The 25969-nt window shown below is 51.4% G+C and overlaps 4 protein-coding genes across 4 annotated transcripts; 3 read left to right on the top strand and 1 right to left on the bottom strand.

The window, feature by feature from the left end:
- Positions 1-1567: 1567 nt before the first annotated feature.
- Positions 1568-6023, top strand: LOC112899382 (copper chaperone for superoxide dismutase, chloroplastic). Its single transcript, XM_025967824.1, has 6 exons — positions 1568-1957; positions 2062-2085; positions 3462-3534; positions 3641-3775; positions 4252-4472; positions 5644-6023. Exons 1-6 carry the CDS (start codon positions 1721-1723, stop codon positions 5878-5880), a joined length of 927 nt encoding a protein of 308 aa, XP_025823609.1. The 5' UTR covers positions 1568-1720; the 3' UTR covers positions 5881-6023.
- Positions 5943-8813, bottom strand: LOC112899381 (subtilisin-like protease SBT1.3). The gene has a single exon (XM_025967823.1). It carries the CDS (start codon positions 8489-8491, stop codon positions 6161-6163), a length of 2331 nt encoding a protein of 776 aa, XP_025823608.1. The 5' UTR covers positions 8492-8813; the 3' UTR covers positions 5943-6160.
- A 4585-nt stretch (positions 8814-13398) lies between these two features.
- LOC112901475 (cytochrome P450 704C1-like) lies at positions 13399-15405 on the top strand. The gene is made up of 4 exons (XM_025970400.1): positions 13399-14196; positions 14287-14622; positions 14699-14902; positions 14983-15405. Exons 1-4 carry the CDS (start codon positions 13399-13401, stop codon positions 15163-15165), a joined length of 1521 nt encoding a protein of 506 aa, XP_025826185.1. The 3' UTR covers positions 15166-15405.
- Positions 15406-16814: 1409 nt separating this feature from the next.
- LOC112898783 (cytochrome P450 704C1-like) lies at positions 16815-19064 on the top strand. The gene is made up of 4 exons (XM_025967071.1): positions 16815-17712; positions 17793-18128; positions 18243-18446; positions 18572-19064. The coding sequence occupies exons 1-4, from the start codon at positions 16909-16911 to the stop codon at positions 18752-18754; spliced, it is 1527 nt and encodes a 508-aa protein (XP_025822856.1). The 5' UTR covers positions 16815-16908; the 3' UTR covers positions 18755-19064.
- Positions 19065-25969: the final 6905 nt, after the last annotated feature.

Below are 25969 nucleotides of genomic sequence, written 5' to 3' on the forward strand. Positions count from 1 at the left end.
TGCACTTACCTTGTTCTTATGTAATGGCTGCTTGTGCGGATATTCGACATCCTGTCGATATATATGTTTCACATTACTTCAGAAAGGAGACAATTGCCAGCACCTGGCAGTATGAGATCTATGGGTTCCGTTTGGTTGGGTCGTTCACTGAGACAGCGAATCCTATTATATATATTCCAGACCCAAGATCAGCACGGGCTAAGAGAGGACGCCGTCAGTCACGGCGTATTCGTAATGATATGGATGAGTCAGAGCTCCGTCCGAGGATACAACGCTGCAGTGCATGTAATCAGATTGGACACACATATAAACGTTGTCCAACCATGATGCTGGCCCCCAGTTCTGCTGAAGCTAGCCCTACAGGTGATGCTACAGATGGAAGACCTCCGGTTGCAGCAAGGAGTGGGAGATGTCGCCGATCGAGTGCTAGTACGTCATCAGGCATCATTTAGTTGTAATTTTATTTGAACGTTGTTTGCTCATATATAATATTTGCCGCGTTGAGATTGTATCAGACCTGGATGCGTATTTGTAATATTTGCCGCATTGACTGAAGACAGAATATTTGGATTCATGTATTTGTAATATTTGTAATGTTTGTAATGTTTGTTATCATATTATTTTATTTTTTATGGCTTCATGTATTGTACTATCATAATATTTAGATTCTACGTTGCAAAACGTTATCGTTTAACTATCTTTGTACGAGTTTTAGATACCGTAATCTTTTTCGTAAAATTGAATTAAAATTTTATATGCATACATAAGAGTATTGCGAATAAATCTTGTATTTGAAAAAAGTCTGAATTTCAAATAGTTTGTGAAATATAAATTCTAAGAAAATATAACAAAAATCATAAAGTCTGAATTTCAAATAGTTTGTGAAACATAAATTCTAAGAAAATATAACAAAAATCATAACCAGGGACCTCCCGCCCGCTGCCCGGGCGGGAAGCATCCCGTCTACTGGCCGGGCGGGAGGCCTGCTTCAGGGACCTCTTCGCGAATAAGAAACTTTTCTTATTCGCGAAGAGGCCCCTGGAAATTTTTTCGGAACCTCCCGCCCGATGGGTGGGCGGGAATTATCTATTTTCCTAATTTCTCCCATCCGACTCCCCTTTTCCGAATTTTATTTTTTTATCCTTTTTGAAAAAAGTCCGCGAAGGGGGCGTCGGCGAGGTCACCGGGGCGGACGAGGAACTACCGGAGTAGACCCAGAGGCTGACACGTAGGTCCTCTATTCAGAGCTTATCATAGTATAAGTAATAATCCGAAGTAAACGCGATTACGCGAAGTCTCTTAAATAAAACGCCCTTCCAGTGCAGTTGTGCTATGCTGCTACAGTAAAGAGCGATCTTGGGTAGGCCTAACGGACCATCTGGGCCACGCAGCGCGATTTGGTGTGGTGCGCGGGCCTGCGTACGTTTGGGCCGACGCAAGCTTTGGACCAATGCGAATAAATGGGCCTTCTACTGGGCCGTGGCAGGATAAGCTGCCGCCGCCGATGATGATGTTTCTCGAGGCGGCTCGAGAGAACGAACAGCCGCAACCTGGAATCCTGAAAACCAAAAGTTCAAGTTCAGAAGGAAAACCAGCAGCATCAATAGTAGTCAACCAACCCCGATTCCGTCCAACCAACCCCACGCCCACGCGCACCGCCGCGGGAAGCAGAAGACACCGGAAGAGGCTACAAAAAGCTAGGGGCGCAAAGCAGCGCAGGATGGTGGGCTTCCTCAGGGCCTTCGCCGCCGCCTCCGCGGTGCCCGCAGCAGCTGCCGCAGCCTGCGCCCTCTCCTCCTCCTCCTCCGGCCCCTCCACCTCCAAGCTCCGCTTCCCTCTGCCTGCCTCCTTCCTCTCCGCCTCGGCCTCCTCGACCTCCGGGCGCGCGCCCAACGCCGTGCCTCCGATGGCGGCCGCCTCCGCCGCGGCCACGGCCGATCTCGCGGCGCCCGATAAGGTTTGGTCCCTTGCTCGCGTCGTCGCCAGTAATTTTGTCGCCTCCCCTGAGCTATGCGGCTTGTCTGACCTTGTGTGTGGTGTTGTGGTGTGTTGCCGTTGCAGGAGTCGGCGCTTCCGGAACTCACGGTAGGTGCACCCTGACTTCACTAGGCCCTTCAGTTTTTTTTACCTCCGATGATACTTGGGCAGGGAGGTATTCGCGAGAACCTCAATTAGTTTTTCATGATTAGATACTGGTTTGAATTGGTGCATGAGAAGTGAGCAATCGAATACAGGAATTCTCAATCTAGGCTTAGATAGCTTGCCACTTAGTCGAGTGGTATGGTGATATACTGATATGTTGAGTTGTCTGATTGATGTGAGTGGCCTAATTGGCTGACTAGATTGTCCTTCTCACTGTAGTTATTGGGTATTTTGCACTTTGTAGAGCTCGTAATCCACTAATGGGTACTAGTGCCACCATCTGATCTAGCTGTTTACAAGATGAGTTGCATCAATGCATTTTGGATGCACCTGCAGATGATGTGCTAAATGTCATGTTTGTTTTCATGCCACATCAAGATATTTGATGCATTGCCGCAGTAATACATCTACCCTTCATTTCATTTACTCCTGTTGCTAGAACATACCTTTAAGGGGATAACTAAACCCAGCATATATGTGGGAGGATTGGGAGGAACCACCGTCTCATCTTCAGAAACATCCAGATTGTTCCTTAGAGAGGGACAGTCAGTTTTAGTATGAAGTATATTAGGACAATTAGACCGGATGAGTAGTTTTAGTTTTACATGACTTGTATAGAGGGTGTCGAAATTTGAGTAGTTTTAGTTTGAGGATGATAGTAGGCAGCGTAATTCATCCAAATGCTTGTATTTTGCTTGGATATGTGATAAACTATCAAGATGGCACTAGGTATCAATCCTAAATTGCTTGAGATGCTCTGTCATATTCACAGAGAGCCATTACTTAGCACCAATCACTAAAAGACACTGTAATTTCCTCCTAGCAACCTAAGCTCTCGCATGGAAGGGTGATGTAATCATAATACTAGATTAGTTGCTCAGGAACTAGGTTCTGTAGTCCTGAAGCCTAGCCCAAAGTGTGTTTGTTCCATTCTGAAAAGACAAGCCTAGGTTCTGCTCAAGGTAGGATAGGAATTTCTTGACATGGGGAGGCTTCATGAAGTCCATGAGTTAGACCTTTTTCAGGAGTGCATTTTTAGAATTATCTTAAGTAATCTCGAGTTCTGATGTACAGTATATTTAACTTGAATGCAATCTAGAAAGACAAGGCTGCAATATTCTAGCCTTTATTTTTGTTTTTATGAATTAGGCAATCTGTAATCTTTCTGGCTTAACAAACTATTGTGGCTTTTGTTTCTTTGCATGCTATTTTAACAGAAACATTAAGTTGTGGTTCACCTTATGCATTTTCTCGAGATATTGTTAAATTTCTCAATGAAAAGATTTATATAATAATCTTGTGCCTCATATGATTTGAAGACGGAATTCATGGTGGACATGAAATGTGAGGGCTGTGTTACAGCTGTGAAAAACAAGCTGCAAACTCTTGAAGGTATGGGGTCATGTTATTTAATTCTCTATTGAGTGAATGAAACTTTGAGGATACTTTCTCTTTCAACCATTTCTGTTTGGTTTATGAAGATCGCCTTTTGCTGCAGGAATAAAAAACATTGAAGTGGACTTGCCTAACCAAGTTGTCAGGGTTCTTGGGTCTCTTCCAATGAAGACAATGTTAGATGCCCTGCAACAAACAGGCCGAGATGCACGTCTGATTGGACAAGGGAACCCAAATGGTTTGTGCTAGTTTATATATTCAGCATGTCTTTTTATCAAAATTATTTCAGATTAGCTTGGATATTTGCTGGTATTTGTCCTCAAATCATGTGATATTGAATTAGATGTTCATTATGGTAAGTTTAGAGATCAGTGGTGGGTGAATCATGATACTGGCTACTTCCTACAGCATGTAGAATTTTGTAGCACTAAGCTTTAATTGTCTCTTGTGCGTGTGTCCTCTCTTTCATATTAGGAGATGCATGGAAATTGTGAATACCTTTAAGATGCTACTCTAGTCTTTATGTCTTTGATGATGAAATGCTTCTAAGCCGCACCAGGTCTTATTGAGCTCATTTAATTGTTTGATGGAGCACCAATTTTAAATTGGCACATACTTTGAAGACTGTCTTCGGATTGCTTGCTTGTTATATTTTGCTAATGTGCTTCATAGTTTTGTATAATGAGGACTAATTCTGTGCCCCTAACATTGCAGATTTCTTAGTTTCCGCTGCTGTAGCTGAGTTTAAAGGGCCGGTTGTATTTGGTGTTGTTCGTCTGGCCCAAGTTAACATGGAGTTGGCTAGAGTTGAAGCCACCTTTAGTGGTTTATCACCTGGTAAACATGGATGGTCGATAAATGAGTTTGGGGATTTGACAAGAGGGGCAGAAAGCACTGGCAAAGTATATAATCCACCAGATTATGAAGCTGATATGGTAATATTCCGACACTTGAAACCATCAAAACGGTCATAAAATGAGTTACAAATGGTAACATGTTGGTGATGGGATAGGCAAAGGGATTCTCTTCTGTTGTTTTGATATATATAGAATGGGATAATTTAGCTTCATATAATCATTTTATCTTTTATCAAGATTGATACTACAAAGCCAAGCAACTTCAAAGCAGACTGTTTATTTTTTAGATTTCTTTATACTTTGCATTACTTGCTCTTTCAGAGTTGCATCCATTGCATGTAATAGCTTATCACAGTTGTTATAGTGACATGCCACTATATGCCTGTATCTCAGATAAATTCTCTTATGTCTGTTTCATTTACAGTCCCTTGTGACCTTCTATAGACATAGGTCACTGTTGCATAAATACAAAAGCAAAATTCTGCCAAATTAAATAGGTTAGCTTGCTTTATGGTTTGAAGCATATACTTATGGTTAACATATCCGCGCACTTATGACCATGACCCCATGAGCCATGATACTTCTATGTGGTCACTATTTATGAAACAACCAACCATAGTGATTTGCCGCTACTAGATTTGTTATTCATGTTCCCTCTGCAGTTTCCCCCTGATCTACCGATCTACTTTACTACAAAGCATTCATTGTGTCTTAAATACACGACCAAATTCACCAAACCAAATAGTTCCTGCAAATATGAGCAAGACACTGGCCTGGCCTGTGTCTTTTTTTTTCTTTGCTGCATCACATGTGTTGTCCGAAGATAGCAGATTTGGAATGGAGCAACTGTAGTCCACCTCACCGGTGGACCGACTTTTATTGCTTGCATCTGTTACACTAGATTTGCTTAGCATAATTTTTACAAAGGGCACATCTTTATGAAACATAAGCAGTGGCTGACAACTTAAGGGTGGGTATGTTATGTAGAGGTTTCAAAAAAAAAAGCTGAATTTTGCTGAGTGATCAGTCTTTCAAAATGGTAGGAACTGGATCGGCCATTTCATTTTCTATTAGTTTCAACAGTGAAAACATGTCCGTATTTACCCTGATCAAAATGTGATATTCAAGTGTGCTTCTGTTTTATGGAGAAAAAAAATAGTTTAAGGAACATGGTTTCAAAGATGAAAGCATTATCCTTTCCTTTCAAATCGAAATTGGAACCTCTGATATTTATGCTTTCCTGAAACAGGCTCTTGGTGACCTGGGAACACTAGAAGCTGGAGACAACGGGGAAGCCCATTTCTCAGGATCAAAAGAGAAATTGAGAGTTGTTGACTTGATTGGCCGCTCGGTCGCATTGTATGCAACGGAGGACAGATCAGACCCTGGCATTGCAGCAGCCGTGATCGCACGAAGTGCCGGTGTAGGAGAGAACTACAAGAAGCTCTGCACCTGTGATGGTGTCACCATCTGGGAATCAAGTTAAACCGGCTGCCAGCGAATTTTCCATACTATTTGCTCGCATATGTTGTTGTACACACATTAATGTAGAAACAATCAAACCAGCAACTGAACATTTGGAATAAGCATGAATACAACATTTGAGGAATAAAGCCTGTTTTGCCTGGAGCTTGACAGTGTTTGCGTCGGTTAGTGGACTCCCTGTTTTGCTGCTACACAGCCGATATGTGGCTTGATTACCCTGGCCGCGGAGGTCCCTGCTCCATTGCTTGACTAAATGCCCATGCACAGTAGACAAACCAAGCTCACATTGGTGGCAGCCATGTGATGACGAGGGGGCTCCGGACGATGTGGACGCCGTCACTCCAGGACAGCGCTCCGAACTCCGGCGTCTTCTGCGCAGCCTTGGTTGTCATTGTCACCTTGTAGGTCAACTTCTGGTTCGAGCTTGTGAAGTGCAGGGTGCTCGGTTCGACGACAATGTCGGCGCCTTTGAACTCAGAGACCTTCACATGGTATGTCGAAGACGGAGGGCCGACGTTCGTCACGGTGCGGCGCACCATCAGCGCTTTAGATGGCTGCTCGGTGAAGACGGCGGAGATGGCCGGATAGTTCAGGTCACCCGGCGAGCTGAAGGTGTGCTTGCATGTCTTGCTCGAGTTCTTGGTGAAGGCCCTGAGCTGCATTGGCGTCAGGTTCTCCACGCAGAGGAACTCCAGGTAGTCGTCCTGGCCGATTTCGTAGACCAGGCCAGGGTTGAGAGCGCGCAGCGGGTGTATGTGCCCGGCTCCGTGATCGAACGGCGTGGACGCCTTGCCGGTGGCCGCGTCCTTCAGCGACCGGTACGTGTTGTCGTGGACGTAGGCGGTGGTCATCAGCGCGGACTTGATCTTCGCGGGGCTCCAGTCCGGGTGGCTGGCCTTGATCAGCGCGGCCACGCCGGCGACGTGCGGGCACGACATGGACGTCCCCGAGAGGATGTTGAACCCGACGCGGCGGCGGTCGGTGGACAAGCTCGACGGGCTGGCGTCGCCGCTCCATGCCGCCAAGATGTTCACGCCGGGCGCGATGACATCCGGCTTGAGGATCTCCAGGGTGAGGAAGTTCGGTCCCCGGGAAGAGAATGCGGCGACCACCGGCGATGGGCGGATCCCGAGCTTGGTTCCGTCGAAGCTGAGCGTCGCGGTTGGTTTCGCGGCGGTTTTGCTGTACTTCTTGGCGGCGATGCCTTCGGACTCCCCAACGGCAACTGCAGGCAGCAGGTGGCTGTCGGCGACAAGCTCCTCGCCGTTCGCTTGAGTGTTGGCGAGAATCATGCCCATGCCGCCGGCGTTCTTGACAACCTGACCCTTCTGCACCCGGGGACTAATGCCGCGGTCGCAAATCACAATCTTTCCAGCGACTTCTTGCGGCTGCAGAGTCCCCTCCAGGCACAGAGACCTGGGGTCCGGGATGCTCGAGTTGCCGCCCATGTACACCAACGGGTACTGCTCCTGGGAAGAGAGATTTCGCCGGCCTTTGTAGAGCGAAACGCCGGTGATGTTCGCGCCATTGCCGAGCGTCACCATGGCCGGGAAATCTCGGTCCATGGTGCTCGCGCCCACCGTGGTTATCCACGGCGACAGGTTGGTGAGGCTTATGGGGTCCGGGCCGGCGTTGCCGCCCGAGCAGGCGACGAACACGCCCATCTGCATAGCGCCGAACGACGCGATGGCCAGGCTGTCATGGTAGTAGGGGGAGGTGCCGCCGCCGAGCGAGATGGAGAGCACGTCGACGCCGTCCGCGACGGCGCGGTCGACGGCCGCCAGGATGTCGGAGCTGAAGCAGCCGCCCGCCCAGCACACCTTGTACGCCGCGACGCGTGCGCGGGGCGCCATGCCGCGGGCGACGCCGCGGGCGTAGCCGAAGAGGTTGGCGTCCGGCACGGGCGCGCCCGCGGCGGTGGCCGCGGTGTGGGTCCCGTGGCCGTCCTGGTCCCGCGGGGACTTGAGCTCGGTGGTCTCGTTGATGGGCCCCGACGAGGCCTCGTAGCCGTTGTAGAAGATGCGCGCGCCGATGACCTTGCGGTTGCAGTTGGCCGTGGTGAAGCCGCGCCCCGTCTGGCACAGGCCCTTCCACTTGGCCGGAACGGGGCCGAGGCCCTTGTCGCTGAAGCTGGGGCTCTCGGGCCATATGCCGGTGTCGAGCACGCCCACGACGACGTCGTGGTCGGCGAGCCCCGCGGACCAGATGCTGTTGCTGATCTCCGGGCTGATGCCCAGGAAGTCGGGGCTCCGGGTGGTGTGCAGCTGCAGGACCGTCTCCGGGAGCACGGTCACCACGCCGTCCGCCTCGGCCATCCGCTCGGCCTCCTCCTCGTCCAGCCTCGCCGCGAAGCCATGGAACGCAGTTTCGTAGTTGTAGACGATCCTCGCGTACGGGTCGTCCTCCTCGCCTTCCAGCTGCACAGAACTCACGGATTTCACAGTGGAGGCGTACCATTCGTGGTGGAAATCGAACGAGCTCGGCATCTCAGACGCCGCCATCTGAACGATGTACGTCTTGGGCGCCGCCGCGCACGCCGAGAGGCACGCTTGCAGAGCCACAAGCGCTAGGCACAGCGGCAGAGCCCTCCATCTCGCGCTGCTAAAACCCATGGAGGACGAGCCGAAGCTGACCGAGATGGATGGATGGAAGCACACTTCAGGACAGCAAGGTGGAGAAGCCTGCTGCCCTGCCTTATGTATGCTGCTACTCTAACAGTGTCCTAGGCTCCTAGCTTGCATGCTCTGGCCAGTGGAGCTGCGTTGTGTGGACTGTGGAGGGGAGCAGAGGAATGGCGAGTGAAGAGAGCTGGATGGTAAGACGGTGGTGGTTGCTGGCGCCGGCGTCCTCCTCATTGAAGTGAATTCACTCGGGTGTGCGGTGGGGGCTTGTAAATTCCGAGAGCCGTTGTTAGGTGCGCTCATGACATTCCGCCATTACTACTCCCTTCCCTTGAAGATATTTTATGTGGGCCATCGACCCTTGCGTGCCTCGTTTAGAATCTAAGACAAGTATTAAAAATAAAATCTGTTTATGAAATTTTTCAATGGATAGGTGCTAATTCGTGAGATAAATTTAATAAATCTAATTAATTTATAATTTGCAGCGGTGATGCTTCGCTAATTATGAATTAACATATCTTAGATTCTACAATTAATTTTATAATTAAATTTTATTTAATACTTTTAAATAATAATATTTTTTTTCTTATGTGATAGGGCTAAATCCAACAGCCTCTTAGATTCGAGGGAGGGGGAAAAAATAGAAGCGGTGGATCCGATCCGAACGGCGCATCAGCACATGGCGCTTACCGCTTTACGGGGGGCTGAATCGCATTGATTTCGTCACCGTAGACGGTTGCTCTGGTTCGTGAAAACAATTCATGTGCTAGCTACTGTTAACGTCAGTGACGCAGCGTACGGGGAGTCAGTCGGAGAAGATCGCCGGCGACGGCGACGCCGGCTAATCAAAGAGAAGAACGTTGCGTTGCTAATGGCAGCGGGTACGTACGTTTGCATCAAATGTGAGCGGGTCGTACGAGGAATACGGAAATCTGGAGCGAAGGCGCTGCTGCTTCTGCTTTGTGTTGCAGAGAAATGCCTTGCGAGGAGACAAGCCATGGAGCCTGTCGTGGGGGACCCATCGAGGTTGCATGGAAATGTTGGATTAATTCGCCTAATTGGACGATACGGAGAATGGTTTAAGGGGTGAGCTGAGCTGAAGACAGTTGAAGAAACGCATGAACAACAGGGACATGTAACAGACGGTTTCTGTGTCCCACAAAGGATTTATTTCGCTGTTGCGGTTGCCCACCCTGGGTGTGTCCCCGTTTCTGTGAACATAGCCTAGGAGGCGGGATGTCACACTCTGATCTTGACAAAACTATGAGCAATCATCTTCAGGACCTTATTAAACCCGTGATTTAACATACAGGTTGCTATTGCATATTTTTGGTTAGTCGTCCATTTTTGCATACTTGCACTGTAGTACTCCTGTGGGCAGTCGATAATAATTGGCCAAGATGGACCATTGACCGTCGGCCAACGCTCATGTTTGTGTCATAGCGACAGATCTCACTTTCTTGCAGGGCCCAAGCTAGCATTAGCCAATTTAGCAACTAAATTTATAAGGAGGGAAAATGGTATGTTGCTTAAAAATGTACACTGCTTAGAAAGGGTATGTCCACACCACATTTTTTTTTCTCAAGTGTAGATTTTGTAGAGCTGGTATATATACCCTGTTTCATGTAAAAAAAATGTGATCTCGCTTGTTGATATAACTGAAAGATATGAAATGCACTGATCATTTCTTTCCAGAAAAAAATTGAAAATAAGACGTGTTTATTTTCAACCGAACGTAATAGTTCGAGTCGCGGCGTCCCTCAACATACACGGTCTTCCAAAAACTCGCAAGTGGAAATATCGCAAGCCCACACTCCCACACCGAAACAAAATGCCCGGTTTGGCTAAGCCTAGCCTCACCCCCGTTCCATTCTCCGAGCCCTTTGTTGCCGGCGTTCTTATCTTATCCCTCGAGCATATCACGGGACACGCAGGCGGCGCTGTCCCCCGGACGACGACGACGTCACCGGCACACCACCCGCCGGTGTCTGGATAGGCGAAAGCATCCGGAGCACCGTTCGGTTCCAGCGTGCGTGACCAGCACGTCGTCACGCACTCGTGTCACAGGCGGCGACGCCGCGGGGGCCCGGCGGACACTGCCATATAGCCAAGCAGCCAACGTGCTGGCTCGGAACCCGTGCCCGTGCGCGCTCGCTTTCACCTCGTCTTTTCGCTCGGCGTCGGAGCCGGTCTTCACCGTGTCCGTACGTTGCCGGGAGCGCCGGCCACCGATGATAGGCACGCGGCGCTCCTCGCGGCTCGGGGCCATGTACGTACGCGTCGTCGTCTCTGGCTCTCTGCGGTTCTGCTGCCACTCTGCACGCTGGGATGGTCTCGTCTCCAGCTCAGGCGGCACGTGGTGTTGTCTTGCGTTGTGCCAGTACCACCACCACCAGCAGTCGGCAAGTCCACTCCAGCACCGGAGCCGGCCGGTACGGACGGCATGAGCGCCAAAAGATGTTATCCCGGGGGGGTGGGGAATTAAGGGGGCGGAAACGCCAAAAACAAATGCCCTAATCGACGGGCCGGAACGCCGTATGGGCAATTCTTTGGATGCGCGGCTGTCTTGTCATCCTCCATCTCAGGGAATGATAGGGACCAGAGCAAACATTTCTGGCATCCTGATTCCTGCTACTATGCTTGCCAGTGACCGTTAGGCCTGCGAGTTACAGCGTCTGAGCCTCCCATGGTCCATGGAGTTGCTGCGTCTGAGAGAGAGGAGGCTTATCAGTGCAGTGACCGTGGGTTTGAACCTGCGAAATGCAACGTAACCGTGCCAAAAGGGCACACACAATTCGCAACTGAAAAGTGAAAACTCCTCTCTCGTTTCCCAGAGTGTTATTGCTTTATTGAGACACCTTAACAAGCGCCATGCCCTGATGCCCTATAACACGACGTCAGAAGGTGGCATCACATCACCCAACACGCTCCCTGGCGTGGTATGGACAACGGAGGCGGCCGGGCACGCGACGCAACGGCCAGCCATCCAGCGGGGTCCCGCCGCCCGCCGGCGTTCATCCATAGCCGCGCCCACTGTCTCCTGTTCTCCTCCTCCACTCGCGCCTCTGACACGGTCGCTGCATCAACCCCCCCCCCCCCCCCCCCCTCCTCCACTGCTCCGATGGATCCCCGGCTTTAAAGGCGCCACCGGATGGCCGGCCGCGCGCGCTTGAATGCGATCGCCTTGGTTGCTCCATGATCGGCCAGGCCCGCGCCAGGCGCCGCACCTCCCCGGAAAATCGCCAGTGCACAGCACAGTGTAGCGGCCGGCCATCGCATGTGGGCGCCGGATCCACAGGCTTCACCCCCGCCGACACGCCGAACGCTGCTGCAGCGACTGGGGAGGACGACGAGCGGGGCCTGATCGTGTCGCGGCCACTACTCCGGCACGTCCCGCAGCCGTGTGCGTGTCAGGAACTCTTCCGTCTCCGGGTGGCGTTTTGACTTTGGTTTGAACGGGTGGGAGCACGCGCTGCCACAATGACGTGAAGAAAGCCCGTCGTTCCATGGGCCGTGAATCTCGGTCAGCAAGTCTGTATAGTTTCGGTCCAATGCGCCCGCCTGCTCCAGCTAGCCAACTCGTCGATGGGCTATAGAATTCTGATTTATGGGCCGTGAATCTTCGTAGGCAGAAGGCCCACAAACTTCTCTCCTATTCTTTCCGTCGTTCTCAAGGTTTTTTTTTTTATACTTTGCCATCTCAGTTTACATGAACGATGTCAGCCCACCTTGAAGATTCCATGATAGTTTCCCTACGCACAAATTTGGGCATATCTCGCGGAAGGGACTCATTGTTCAAATTGCTGTCCTCGGAGGCTGCCTACTAATTTTACTAGTCGCTGGTAAAATTTGGAAAGAGCGGAACTAGGAACATTCTCGCTGAAGAAGCTTTCGTCGACCGGGGCTATTCCCAGTCGCACCAACAGAAGCTTCGCAGACCGCCGTCCTACCTCGCTACCGTCTCGACTGGTTCTACCGCCGACCCGGCAGCCTCCCAAAGCCCTTGTCTATAGTCCGGCAGCACATGAAGTCTGGCAACCCCGAAACTCTAACCTGCCGCTAGGACGCGCGACAGGCGGCGGGACATCCACAGTGGCCGCTCTTGAACCTTCTGCGATGGGTTGAATGAGGTCGCGCGACCTCGATTATTCCCGTTCGGCGGCAGTCCTTGGAGGGTAATGCGGAAGACAGAGAGGATACGCGACCCAACTAGCAACGAAGCCTCATACTCCTTGATATATCGACAGCCCACTAAAAATTGGTGACTAATACATTATATAAGGCCCAAACTAGTAAAATGAAAAAAACAAGCGAGTGGGGCCGTATCCTCGTTGGGCTATATTATATATGGGTCTGCCCCCTGCCTTTTGAGGTGGCTGATAATGAGTTGGGTGCATTCAAGGTCAACTGATATGTGTGCATTTGCCAACTTCTTGCTAGGCTGCAGACTCCATTTCAACCCAATCGGATACGCACGACTGTAGCATTTATTTCCGTATAATTCAGAATAAATCTAGATTAAGTCAGACATTACCTGATTGTTTCAAAATGCTCATACCTAAATTCAACACCTTCTTTCCATACCAAGGAAATCACATGCTTATTGTGTCATGCAGAACAAATACCATCGTCAACAGTGCACGATTTCGGATTTTTTTTCAGAGACAGTAAAAGGGTGGAAAAGGACGAAGAATAGTGTGACCAAGAATTCCGGTACGGCGCTGGATATCAACGGTGCAAGACAAAGACGTGACGTGTATGTATAAGGATCAGCTCTAGGTCCTGTCGATGCCGATGGTCACACAAGCTCCAGAGTCCAGAGCGCAAAACGCAAACAGGAACACCTACCGGCCGTCTCTATCGCGCCGAGACACCATCGCTCGCCGCCGAGAATGGGAATGGACTCGCCACTGAGCCTCACCGCGCTGCTCGCCCTGCCGCTTGCCCTGCTGCTAGCGCTCTACGTCGCGAGCCGGCGCAGCGGCGCCTGCCCGAGCCGGAAGTACCCGCCCGTGGCCGGCACCATCCTGCACCAGCTGCTCAACTACCACCGCCTGATGGAGTACCACACCGAGCACTCCCGCTGGCACCGCACCTTCCGCGTGCTCACCCCGGCCTGCAACGACGTCTACACCGTCGACCCCGCCAACGTGGAGTACGTCCTCAAGGCCAACTTCGCCAACTACGGCAAGGGGGCGATGATGCACGACGTGATGGAGGACCTCCTCGGCGACGGCATCTTCAACGTGGACGGCGCCAGGTGGCGGCACCAGCGGAAGGTCGCCAGCCACGAGTTCTCCACCCGGGTGCTGCGCGACTACAGCAGCGCCGTGTTCCGCGACACGGCCGCCGAGCTCGCCACCATCGTGGCCGCCGCCGCCGGGGAGGAGAAGGTGGACGTGCACGACCTGCTGATGCGGTCCACGCTGGAGTCCATCTTCCAGGTCGGGTTCGGGGTCAGCCTGGGCGCCGTGTTCGGGTCCAGCAGCGAGGAGGGCCTGGCGTTCGCCAAGGCCTTCGACGACGCCAGCGAGCAGGTGCTCTACCGCTTCATCGACCCGCTATGGAAGGCCAAGAGGCTCCTCAACGTCTTGTCGGAGGCGGACATGAAGCGCTCCGTCCGCACCATTAATAATTTCGTCTACGCCGTCATCGACAGGAAGATCGAGCAGATGGGCAGAGACCAGAAAGAATTCGTGAGCCCAAAGACTTCACAGAATATACGCTGGGTGCATGGAAGAAGCAGATGCAGGTTCTGACAGCAGGACGATGTTTCTCTCCTGCAGGCCAAGAAAGAGGACATCTTGTCGAGGTTTCTGCTCGAGACGGAGCAAGACCCCGGTTGCTTCGACAACAAGTACCTCCGAGACATCATCCTCAACTTCGTGATCGCCGGCCGGGACACCACGGCGGGGACCCTGGCCTGGTTCCTCTACGTGCTCTGCAGGAACGAGGCCGTCCAGGACAGGGTCGCGGAGGAGGTACGCGCCGCCACCACGGGCGACCGCGACGTCGGCGCCCAGGAGTTCGCCGCGAGCCTGACGGAGGACGCCATCAGCAAGATGCAGTACCTGCACGCAGCGCTGACGGAGACCCTCCGGCTGTACCCCGCCATACCCGTCGTAAGTTGTCAGTGCCATGACGCGATTGGCGGGCGACGAATTTCAATTCCTTGGTGTCTACTGACTGCTGTTGCAGGATGCCAAGTGCTGCTTGTCTGACGACACGTTGCCGGACGGCTACGCTGTGAAGAAAGGGGACATGGTGAACTACCAGCCGTACGCCATGGGCAGGATGGATTTCCTGTGGGGCGCGGACGCCGAGGAGTTCAGGCCGGAGAGGTGGCTCGACAAGGATGGCGTCTTCGTCCCGGAGAGCCCCTTCAAGTTCACGGCCTTCCAGGTGAGTTCCAATGCAACACCATTTCTCAACTCTGTGGTTACATCTTTGTCGTCTGATTCAATTGCTCGCTCAATCTACAGGCAGGACCTCGCATCTGCTTGGGAAAAGAATTCGCGTACAGGCAGATGAAAATCTTCGCGGCCGTGCTTCTCTACCTCTTCAGATTTGAGATGTGGGATGCCAAAGCCACCGTGGGCTACCGGCCTATGCTCACGCTCAAAATGGACGGGCCGCTTTATGTTCGTGCTTCGCTCCGGCGATGAGGTGGGCGTCGTGCCGTCGTGCCTAACACCAGAAGTTCAAACCTCTGCGGGCGGCTCTTTACCACGTAATGAGAGAAGTGCGGCCTCTGCCTATGCGGAGGCATGGATAGTTATTAAGCACTCCACCTCAAAAGGAATTTTAAGTTTTATCATAAGTCAAACTATTTTAAGTTCGAACAAATTTTAAGAAAAATAATAACAATATTTATAATATCAAATAAATGCTATAAGATCCATTATGAAACATACTATTTTTTATATGATAGGTGTTGATACTTGTTACTCTTCTGTTATACACATGATGGGGCCCAAAGGAACTTTGTAATTATTATTTTTCTTTTGTTCTTTTGCTCTCTTTTCATCATGCTTATTTTGCTTTAGTCACACCACTTGCCTTCATTGTACTTACCAAATTTTGATCTCTATGGGATTCTTCCTTCCCCAATATCTAACAAAGCTTCATTGGGATTGCTATCGGAACAAGCTTGTACATTCTATCTTATGGAATCTTATTCAAATAAGTTTGGTACAAAAATTAGTTAATTGAGTCGTTTCGAACAAGTTTCCTAAACAACCACCTTGTGAAATTTATGTGAAAAGTTATCACGCAGACATGGACATGGTCCTGATAGGCTGAAGAAGTTATACATACAATTTTTGTGAGAGCTAGAATCTTTGCTCACAAATATTGGCCAACAAAATGTCCTGAAGATTATTATGAGAAGAAGTTTGACAAAGTTATACGCAAAAGTCGTAGGAATGAGGTCTATAATATTATTTAAAAATCTTGTTAAAAGGGAACTTCACAAATAATGAGTTCTTGATCGTGCCCTGATCGAGGGCGCCCAATCGAGATATGGTTGGTGGGCTCCCATCATGTAGCGCTATATAGAAGAGGTGGGGCCGCGGGGGCACGCATGCCAAAGTTCACCGTACCCTAAAAATTCCATCGACAAAACACTAACGGATCTATAGAGAGTCTTGAAGCGGCGGGAAGCTCGCCACCTTCTGCACCGCGCCGCCACCATCGTTCACGTCCGCGCCGCCACTCCTGCATCTTCGACGTCGGCATCCTCGACCACCGATGTCGCTCCCGCCACCACAACCCCGTCACCGTCGCCATGGCGAGCTCCTCCACCAAGCTCGAAGGTCTATCTTCCTCTATCTCTCTGCCGTTCATGTGTATTCTAGATGTAATCTATAAATTATTCCCAAGATTAATGAAAAGATCTGGTGGATCTATTCCTGGAGATCCGGTACACCCTTACAATAATAAATTGGGGTGTTGGAGATCCGCCGCGGCGCCCCGTTGGAAGCTTGCCATCGTGTTCACAATGTTCCAGACAAGTTGGAACGAAAAACTCGCTGATTTTAGAAGGATACGAGCTAGATGTGCGATAAAATTCACCAACTGCGTCCTGACGGAGTGATTGTAGTTCCAGGAGCAAGACGACGAAGAATGATGGGCAAGTGTGAAGACAAAGCCACGACGTGTGATGTTCCATGATGTGCTCGCTTCAAAAGGTCTCTCTCCAACTCCTCGGCGGTGATGGAGTGATGGACCAAATTCAGACACCGTGCTTGGCTATCTTACCTGATCTGATGTTTTGTCGTGTCCATCACCGCAAGTGATTTTTTTAATCGAGTGCGCAGCAAACGCCCCCTGTGCATCCAGGCATCCAGCCGCTCAGGCGCTCACCTCCCAGCCGCCTCGCACCGAGACGCCAGCGCTCACCGCCGGGCATGGACTCGCCACCGAGCCAACCCGCGCTGCTCGCCCTGTCCCTTGTTCTCCTCCTAGCAGCGCTCTACCTCGCGCGCCGGCGCCGCGCCCGCGGCAAGAACCGGAAGTACCCGCCGGTAGCCGGCACCGTGCTGCACCAGCTGCTCAACTTCGGCCGCCTGGTGGAGTACCAAACGGAGCTCGCCCGCAGGTTCCGCACCTTCCGCATGCTCACTCCGACCTGCAACTACGTCTACACCGTCGAGCCCGCCAACGTGGAGTACATCCTCAAGACCAACTTCGCCAACTACGGCAAGGGGAGCACGCTGCACGGCCTCGCCGAGGACCTCCTCGGCGACGGCATCTTCAACGTGGACGGCGCCAAGTGGCGGCACCAGCGGAAGGTCGCCAGCCACGAGTTCTCCACGCGGGTGCTGCGCGACTACAGCAGCGCCGTGTTCCGCGACACGGCCGCGGAGCTCGCGGGCATCGTGGCCGCCGCGGCGCGGGGCGCCGGGGAGAGGCTGGACATTTCGGACCTGCTGACGCGCTCGACGCTGGACTCCATCTTCAAGGTCGGGTTCGGGGTCAGCCTGGGCGTGCTGTCCGAATCCAGCGAGGAGGGCGCGGCGTTTGCCAGGGCGTTCGACGACGCCAGCGAGCAGTTGCTTCACCGCTTCTTGGACCCGTTCTGGAAGGCCAAGAGGTTCCTCAACCTCTCGTCGGAAGCGGCCATGAAGCGCTCGCTCCGCACTATCAATGACTTTGTCTATGCCGTCATCGACAGGAAGATCGAGCAGATGGGAAGAGACCATCAAGAATTCGTGAGATCCTCTGCAGCCCCTTTGCTCGACTCACGGTCGCTCCGACCATTTTCTGAGACGGTGATGTTTCTCTCCGGCAGGCCAAGAAAGAGGACATCCTGTCGAGGTTTCTGCTCGAGAGGGAGCGAGATCCCGGCTGCTTCGACAACAAGTACCTCCGGGACATCATCCTCAACTTCGTGATCGCCGGCCGCGACACCACGGCGGGGACTCTGGTCTGGTTCCTCTACGTGCTCTGCAGGAACGAGGCCGTCCAGGACCGGATCGTGGAGGAGGTACGCGCAACCGCCACGGGCGACCGCGACGTCGGCGCCCAGGAGCTCGCCGCGAGCCTGACCGAGGACGCCATCAGCAAGATGCAGTACCTGCACGCGGCGCTGACGGAGACGCTCCGGCTCTACCCCGCCGTGCCCGTCGTGAGTTGATCTGGACTCTGGAGCTCGGCATGTTCCACGATGGCAGGTTTCACACCTCACGGCAGGACTCCTCGATTGGGCGATGATTTCGTTGTGGGTCTGCTCCTGTTGCAGGATGTGAAGTGCTGCTTCTCGGACGACACGTTGCCGGATGGCTACGCCGTGAACGAAGGGGACATGGTGCACTACCAGCCGTTCCCCATGGGCAGGATGGAGTTCCTGTGGGGCGCGGACGCCGAGGAGTTCAGGCCGGAGAGGTGGCTCGACGGCGCCGGTGTCTTCGTCCCCGAGAGCTCCTTCAAATTCACGGCTTTCCAGGTGAAATCTTTCATTATTCAGCATGCCCGTGATCTTTTTCTTTCCAACTACGACCATCTTTAGTGTCCTTGACCAACCATGACATGTGAGTACGTGACATGTTTAGCCTGTTGTCTGTTGCGCAGGCGGGGCCTCGCGTCTGTCTGGGAAAGGAGTTCGCGTACAGGCAGATGAAGATCTTCGCGGCTGTGCTTCTCTACCTCTTCAGGTTTGAGATGTGGGATGCCAACGCCACCGTGGGTTACCGGGCTATGCTCACTCTCAAAATGGACGGCCCGCTCTACGTTCGTGCGTCGCTCCGGCGATGATGTGGCTGATGCAAAGAGGTCAAGCACGTTCGTGACTTTGAGCATGTCCCCATCCTCTTTGCGCTGAAAAGCAGGATTCTGAAGATGCCATATTGTTGCTTCTTTATGACATCAGTAACGTGGAGCTCACTAGTTGTACATATTATATATTGAATTATTTTATGAGAAGTTTAGCAAGCAGATCTACGCAAATAAAATTATCGGCATTAATTGCTGTACAATCCATGGTGCTCATCGAGGGAAAAATCTCAAATGTGAGCATTTCTTCATTTTCCGATTACAATATTCTTAAACTTTTAAATTTTACCAAGAGATCTGTCATTCAGAATTTTAGATTAGATTGGCACTGGATTGAAAGTAGGGGTAGTAATGGATCATGACTATAGTACTGTCTTCACAATCAATTTGACCTTTATGTATATTTAACTCAAAACTCAATCCAACTTGGCCTTTATTTATATTTAACTCTGAAAGTCCATTTAGGCCCTAGTGGATTTTGATGAATAGAATGACACCGCGATTAAAAAACTAATGATCTTGTTGAGTATATGAGTATGTGTTGATTGGTATATCAATGGAATATTTATAATGAAAGATATTGAAAGTAAAGATAAAAGTCTCTTATGACAAGATGTGTGACTAAGCTATGATTAAAGTGATAATATTGATAAGCAATTATTACTATATGGATTGAGTTACGTGTTTGATGATAACTATTTATTCTCATATCCAAATAAAGCTTGTTAACAAAGTGAAGCGTCCCCCCATCAGGGAAGACTTAAAAGTGTTAATTTATCAGTCCCAGGAGGCTGATAACACTTTTATTACAACAGATGGTACATCACCGTACAACTCTTCGCGGTAATGGGCAGTGAAGCGCCACTATCGCGAGGATTACAACTAAAATCCACACCACTACACTAGTTACGAAAAGAGGATCATCAGAGTCTTGCGCCATGCGGAATCCGACGGTGGCCTCAACCACAGGCAAGACTGGGTGCAGGACGAAACCCTACTCGTTGTCTTCGGGGACGTAGTCTGGGTCTTCCACTGTAAAAGTAAGAAAGGGGTGAGTACAAACGTACTCAGCAAGTCCAATCACACCCACGGAGGGGGTATAACAGAATTTAATGCATAGGGTAATCCAAGGGTAAGGTTATGGTTCATTTACGGAAAACTCAGTTGTATGCAAAGATTTGTTTTAAAACACTTTCCAAAACAAGTTTTCTAGTACCAAAGAGCACACGGTGTCGATCCACACAGGATCTAGGTTTTAAACTGCTACCGGACTCCCCGTCCGCCATAGCTCACGGCACAACTGCCGGACACTTTCCAAACAACTCACGCCAGCCCATACGTTCCCAGAGAGAAATACTAGTTATGTGACCACACCATAACTTGCCCAGTACCGTGGGCACGGCTATTCGAATAGATTTTCAACTCTGCAGAGGTGTGCAACTTTACCCACAGGTGGGGTACCACAGCACGAACACCTTAGTGCCGGTGCAGATCCCAACAAAGCCATTACCCACCTTAGCTAGACCTGACTAGCCACCACGGGATTCATCAAGGGGTCATTCGACCTATCTCCGAGGTTTAACCGGGGCATAAGTCACACAGAGCTTATCCCTTCTCCTTGATCACCCGTTGCTCTCAGCTCTCCTGATGGCTATCAGGCTAACTAGTGGGATTTATGCTAAGCCGTTGCCCATACAACGGTCAAGTGGTTCGCACGACAAGAAGCTAGGTGAGATGTCACATCAACTCGGTCCTTAGGGGTGACAAGATGGATATCTCCCTTCCTCGCTCAACCACACAGGTACGAGCACACCAACGGCAATTCACACAGAAATGCCATCCATCCCGTCTAACTCACTTTTCAAAACCACATTTTATCCCTTCCCACACACACGTACTTTCTTTATAAATCAGGCGGTCAAAGTATGGTTATTTCAAACAAGGGTGGCTAACCTACCAGGTTTTTAGCACGCAAAACCATGCAATTTTATAAAACAGGCCACTGGGTTGTGTTTATAAAAACTAGGACAAAAACATGCATCAAAAGGGCGGAATTGAACTTGCCATCGTCAAACTCTTGCGAGAAGTCCTGATCGTAGCACTGCCCCTCGGGCTCGGAGTCGCGAAACTGTTCCTCGTTCGCTTGGTCACAGTCGGGACCTTCCTCGTTCACTCCGTGTCCTACGTCACAAACAAGCAGACACACAATCAAGCGCAAGAACTAAAAGCTTTTATCGTTGAGCTTGAGTCGGAAATAATTTAGTTACGGAGATAGGGTTAATATTTTTGGGTGGCTTCTTCATGGCATGGCTAGAACTATACTAGAAACGGAGTGGTAAAGTTTCGGGTCAATCGGAGGTCGTTTCGCACATAAAATGACGAGCTAAAGGGGGTTCGGGTGGTTAAACAGGGCTCCAGGGGTTTATTCGTAAGCATCTGGAGGGGGCAAGGGCCTATTTGCAAATTCTAGAAATACGCAGGGCACGCTAAAGGGTGTCAAATACAAATGGGTTTGTGTAATGAAGGGTTTATTTTGAATTATTGAAAAGGGCGAGGTTTCTTTTGCAAAGAATGGGTGGATAGGGGTGCTCCTAGGGGGGGGGTTTCTTGGGAAACACAGGAAAAGGAGGGGGTTATTGGGCAATTTGCCCTGTTCTTCCTCCTCTCTCCCGTGACCGAACAGAGGAGGGACAGGGGCGGCGGCGGCGGTCTCTCGCCGGCCGGCCAGGGCCCGGGGGCGGCCCAGGGTTGAGGGGAAAGGGAGAGGGAGGCACAGGGGACTTGATTCCCCCACTCACTCTGGCTCGGGACGCGACGAGGGGGCGGGGCGACGGAGAGCAGCGGGCGGCGGCAGTGCGATGCGCGGCGGCGGCGCTGAGCTTGGGGAGGCGTGGGCTGGGTGGCGGTGGAGGGTTGTGAGGGTGCCGGGGTGCCGGGAGGGGGGCCTATTTATAGGCGCCCAAAGGCGGCGGGTGATGGTGGCCGGTGGGGGGGCCGGCGAGCGGCGCGCGGAGCCTTAATGGCGGCCGCGTCGTGACGTCCGTGTCGTCGAGCGGCGGCGCGGGCAGCGAGGCCGGGGCGACGCGACGGTGCGGGCACGTGGGCGGCACTGTGCGGCACGGGGCGAGCACGCGGCAGGGAGGCAGCGGTGGGCAGTACGGTTGGCGACGGGCGGCGCGCGCGCGTGCGCGGGCGGCGCGGCGAGGGGCGGGCCAGAGCGGGGGCGCGGGCGTTCGCGGCCAGAGCACGCGTGAGCGAGGAATGCGGGGAGCAGGGGCGCGTGGGCTCGTGCGCAAGCAGCCTGGCGGCGGGTGGCGCGGCGGCCTGGGCGGAGCGCGGCGGGGCAGGCGGCGCGGTGCCGCGGGCGCGCGTGCGTGCCGTAGCTGCGCGCGGGCGCGTGCGCGTGGAGTGCGCGCGCGGTCCGGCTTTGCGCGCGTGTACGGCGGCGTGCGCGCGAGGGCGGGCGGCGTGGCCGGGGCCAGAAGCCGGGCGGCGTGGCTGAGCGGCGCACGGGAGCAGGGGAAAGGAGGGGAAAAACAGGAAGGAAGGAAGGAGAAAGAAAAGGGAGGGAAGGAAGAAAAAGGGAAAAGAAAGAAAAGGGAAGGGAAGGAAAAAGAAAAGGAAAAAGGAAAAGGAATAGGGAGAAAGAGAGAAAAGAAAAGGAAGGAGGGAGGAGTGCCGGCGCCGGTCGCGGCGGTGACCGCGGCCGGTCGGCCACGCGCGGGGGAGCGCGCAGCGCGAGGAGGAAAAAGGGGTTGCGTCGGCGTTGATTGTGGAAGGCGGTCGTGCGCGGTCGTCAGACCGCCGAGCGGCGCGGGATGGGACAGCGGTCACGTTCAGCGTCGGTCGGAAAGGGTTAGGGTTAGGGTTTCGACGGCGAACGGCTTTTAAACAAAGCACTCTAGCGCGTGTTTTATTTTGGTGAATTTTCAGGGCGTCACAAACCTACCCCACTTAAATGAATCTCGTCCTCGAGATTCGGCTGGCTCCTAAACAGATGGGGAAATTCCTTCTTCAGAGCCTCCTCGCGTTCCCAGGTTGCCTCCTCCACTCCGTGTCTGCTCCATTGAACCCTGCATATCCGTACTTCGGAGTTTCATGTCCTCCTAGTGACAGTGTGCAGAATTTTGACCGGTACTTCCTGGTATCGTAGATCCGGTTGCAGATCTATTGTTTCTACCGGCACGTGTTCTCCCTCGGGTACTCTCAAACACCTTCTTAATTGCGAAACATGGAATACTGGGTGTATATCCGACATTTCTTCTGGTAACTCCAGTTGGTATGCCACGGCTCCGACTCTCTTTAGAACTTGATACGGCCCAATGTATCGAGGGGCCAATTTTCCTTGTACTTGAAACCTTCGCGTTCCTCGAATGGGTGAGACCTTGAGATAAACGAAATCCCCTGGGTTGAAACTTATTTCCCGCCTCTTCTTGTCCGCGTAGCTCTTTTGTCGGGACTGAGCCGCTTTCAATTTCTCACGGATTTCCGCTACTTTTTCCTCTGCTTCTTTTATAAGTGCGGGTCCTACTAGGGCACGTTCCCCAACTTCCGACCACATTAGAGGGGTTTTGCACTTTCTTCCGTAGAGGGCTTCGAAGGGTGACATGCCTAGGCTGGCTTGGTAACTATTGTTGTACGAAAATTCTGCATAAGGCAGACTTTGTTCCCAGTCTTTTCCGTAGGTCAGGACACATGCTCTCAGCATATCTTCCATAATCTGATTTACCCTTTCGGTTTGACCGTCCGTCTGTGGGTGATATGCGGAGCTGAAATCTAACTTGGTGCCCATGGCTTGATGCAAGCTTTTCCAAAATCTAGAGGTAAACTGGGTTCCTCTATCTGAGACAATTCTGCTAGGCACTCCATGTAACTTTACTATATTTTCCACATAAAGCTTTGCTAACTTTTCCCCACCGTAAGTGGTTCGTACGGGTATGAAATGTGCCGATTTAGTGAGTCGATCCACTATTACCCATATGGAATCGTGTCCTTTCTGTGTTCTGGGCAGTCCCACTACAAAGTCCATTCCTATTTCATCCCATTTCCAGACCGGGATAGGTAAGGGTTGCAATAATCCTGCCGGCTTCTGATGTTCGGCCTTGATCCTTTGGCAGGTATCACAATGGGCCACGAATCGTGCAACATCCGCTTTCATTCCATTCCACCAATACTTTTGCCTTATGTCCATATACATTTTGGTGGATCCCGGGTGAATGGAGTAGGCCGAGTTATGGGCTTCGTCCATGATTATCTGCCGGAAGTCTCCTCCCTGGGGCACACAAATCCTATTCTCGTACCACAACGTCCCCTTATCGTCTACTCTGAAGCCCAGTGCTTTGTTTTCTCCAGTTTGTTTGCGGATCTTCATTAACTCCTGATCCGAGCTTTGGGCCTCTCTAATTCTATCCTCTAGTGTTGATTGGACGCTTAGCACATGGCTGGAACCTCGAGGCACAATGTGCACATTTAATCGTGCCATTTCCTCGCGCAGATTGTTATCCTTGGGTCCATAGGATTTCCGGCTTAAGGCGTCAGCTACTACGTTTGCTTTCCCGGGGTGATACTGAATTTCCAAATTGTAGTCCTTGACCAATTCTAACCATCTTCTTTGCCTTAGGTTTAAATCCGGCTGGGTGAAGATATACTTCAGACTCTTGTGGTCGGTATAAACTTCACACTTATTTCCAATCAGGTAGTGTCTCCAGATCTTAAGGGCATGCACTACGGCTGCCAATTCTAAATCATGGGTCGGATAATTCTGCTCATGAGTCCTGAGTTGGCAGGAAGCATATGCAACGACCCTTCCGTCCTGCATCAGAACACACCCTAATCCTTGTCGGGATGCATCACAATAAATGACAAAATCCCGATGAATATCTGGTAGGGTCAGCACTGGGGCGGTTGTCAACCTTTGCTTCAATTCTTGAAAACTTCTTTCACAATTTTCCGTCCAGGCGAACTTCTTCTCCTTCTTAAGAAGTTCCGTCATGGGTTGGGCTATCTTGGAGAATCCCTCAATAAATCTCCGATAGTACCCAGCTAATCCCAGAAAGCTTCTGATTTCACTAACGTTAGTCGGTCGCTGCCAGTTGGAGACTGCTTCGACCTTTTCTGGGTCCACTGCTACACCTTCCACGGTCAAAATGTGACCAAGGAAAGCTACTCTCTCCAGCCAAAATTCACACTTGCTGAACTTGGCATATAACCTATGTGCCCTCAGCTTTTCCAATACTACCCGCAGATGTTGCTCATGTTCCTGAATACTCTTGGAGTAGATAAGTATGTCGTCGATAAAGATTACGACAAACTTATCTAGCTCGTCCATAAATACTTTGTTCATGAGGTTCATAAAATAGGCAGGGGCATTGGTTAGTCCGAAGGACATTACGGTGAACTCGAACTGCCCGTAGCGGGTGACAAAGGCTGTCTTAGGGATGTCACTTTCTCTAATTTTGAGCTGAAAATATCCTGACCTCAGATCGATCTTGGAAAAGTACTTGGCTCCTTTTAGCTGATCGAAAAGGTCATCAATTCTGGGGAGGGGTACTTATTCTTAATGGTAACCTCATTCAGTGCTCGGTAATCTACACACAACCTCATACTCCCATCTTTCTTCTTGACAAACAGGACTGGGGCTCCCCATGGCGACGAGCTTGGTCTGATAAAGCCAATTCGTTGCAGCTCTTCTAGTTGCTTCTTTAATTCTGTCAATTCTGAGGCCGCCATCCTATAGGGTCTCTTGGCTATAGGGGAGGTTCCGGGGATAAGGTTTATGACGAACTCTATATCCCTGTCTGGTGGCATACCGGGAAGTTCTTCGGGAAAAACATCTGGGTATTCATTTACTATCGGGACTCCTTCTAAGGGCTGGGCTTCCACGCTAGACACCATTGGGTCAAACTTACTATCCCGGGTATGGCAGATCACTTGTATTCCTTCGGGGTTTGTTAGGTGTACCACTTTATCGGTACAGCCTATGAGACCATTGTGCCGGCTTAACCAGTCCATTCCAAGGATCACGTCTATTCCCCCAGGCTTAAGTACTACCAAATCTGCTAGAAAGTCTACCCCACTTAAATTGATCCTTACCCGTGGACAACCTAATTGACAATTGATGTCGCCTCCAGGCGTCCGGGTTAATAGGGGTGTTTTTAGTAGTACTGTAGGTATTTTGTGTTTCTCCACATAGCTCGA

The sequence above is a fragment of the Panicum hallii genome, chromosome 7 (assembly GCF_002211085.1).
Source record: "Panicum hallii strain FIL2 chromosome 7, PHallii_v3.1, whole genome shotgun sequence".
NCBI lineage: Eukaryota > Viridiplantae > Streptophyta > Magnoliopsida > Poales > Poaceae > Panicum > Panicum hallii.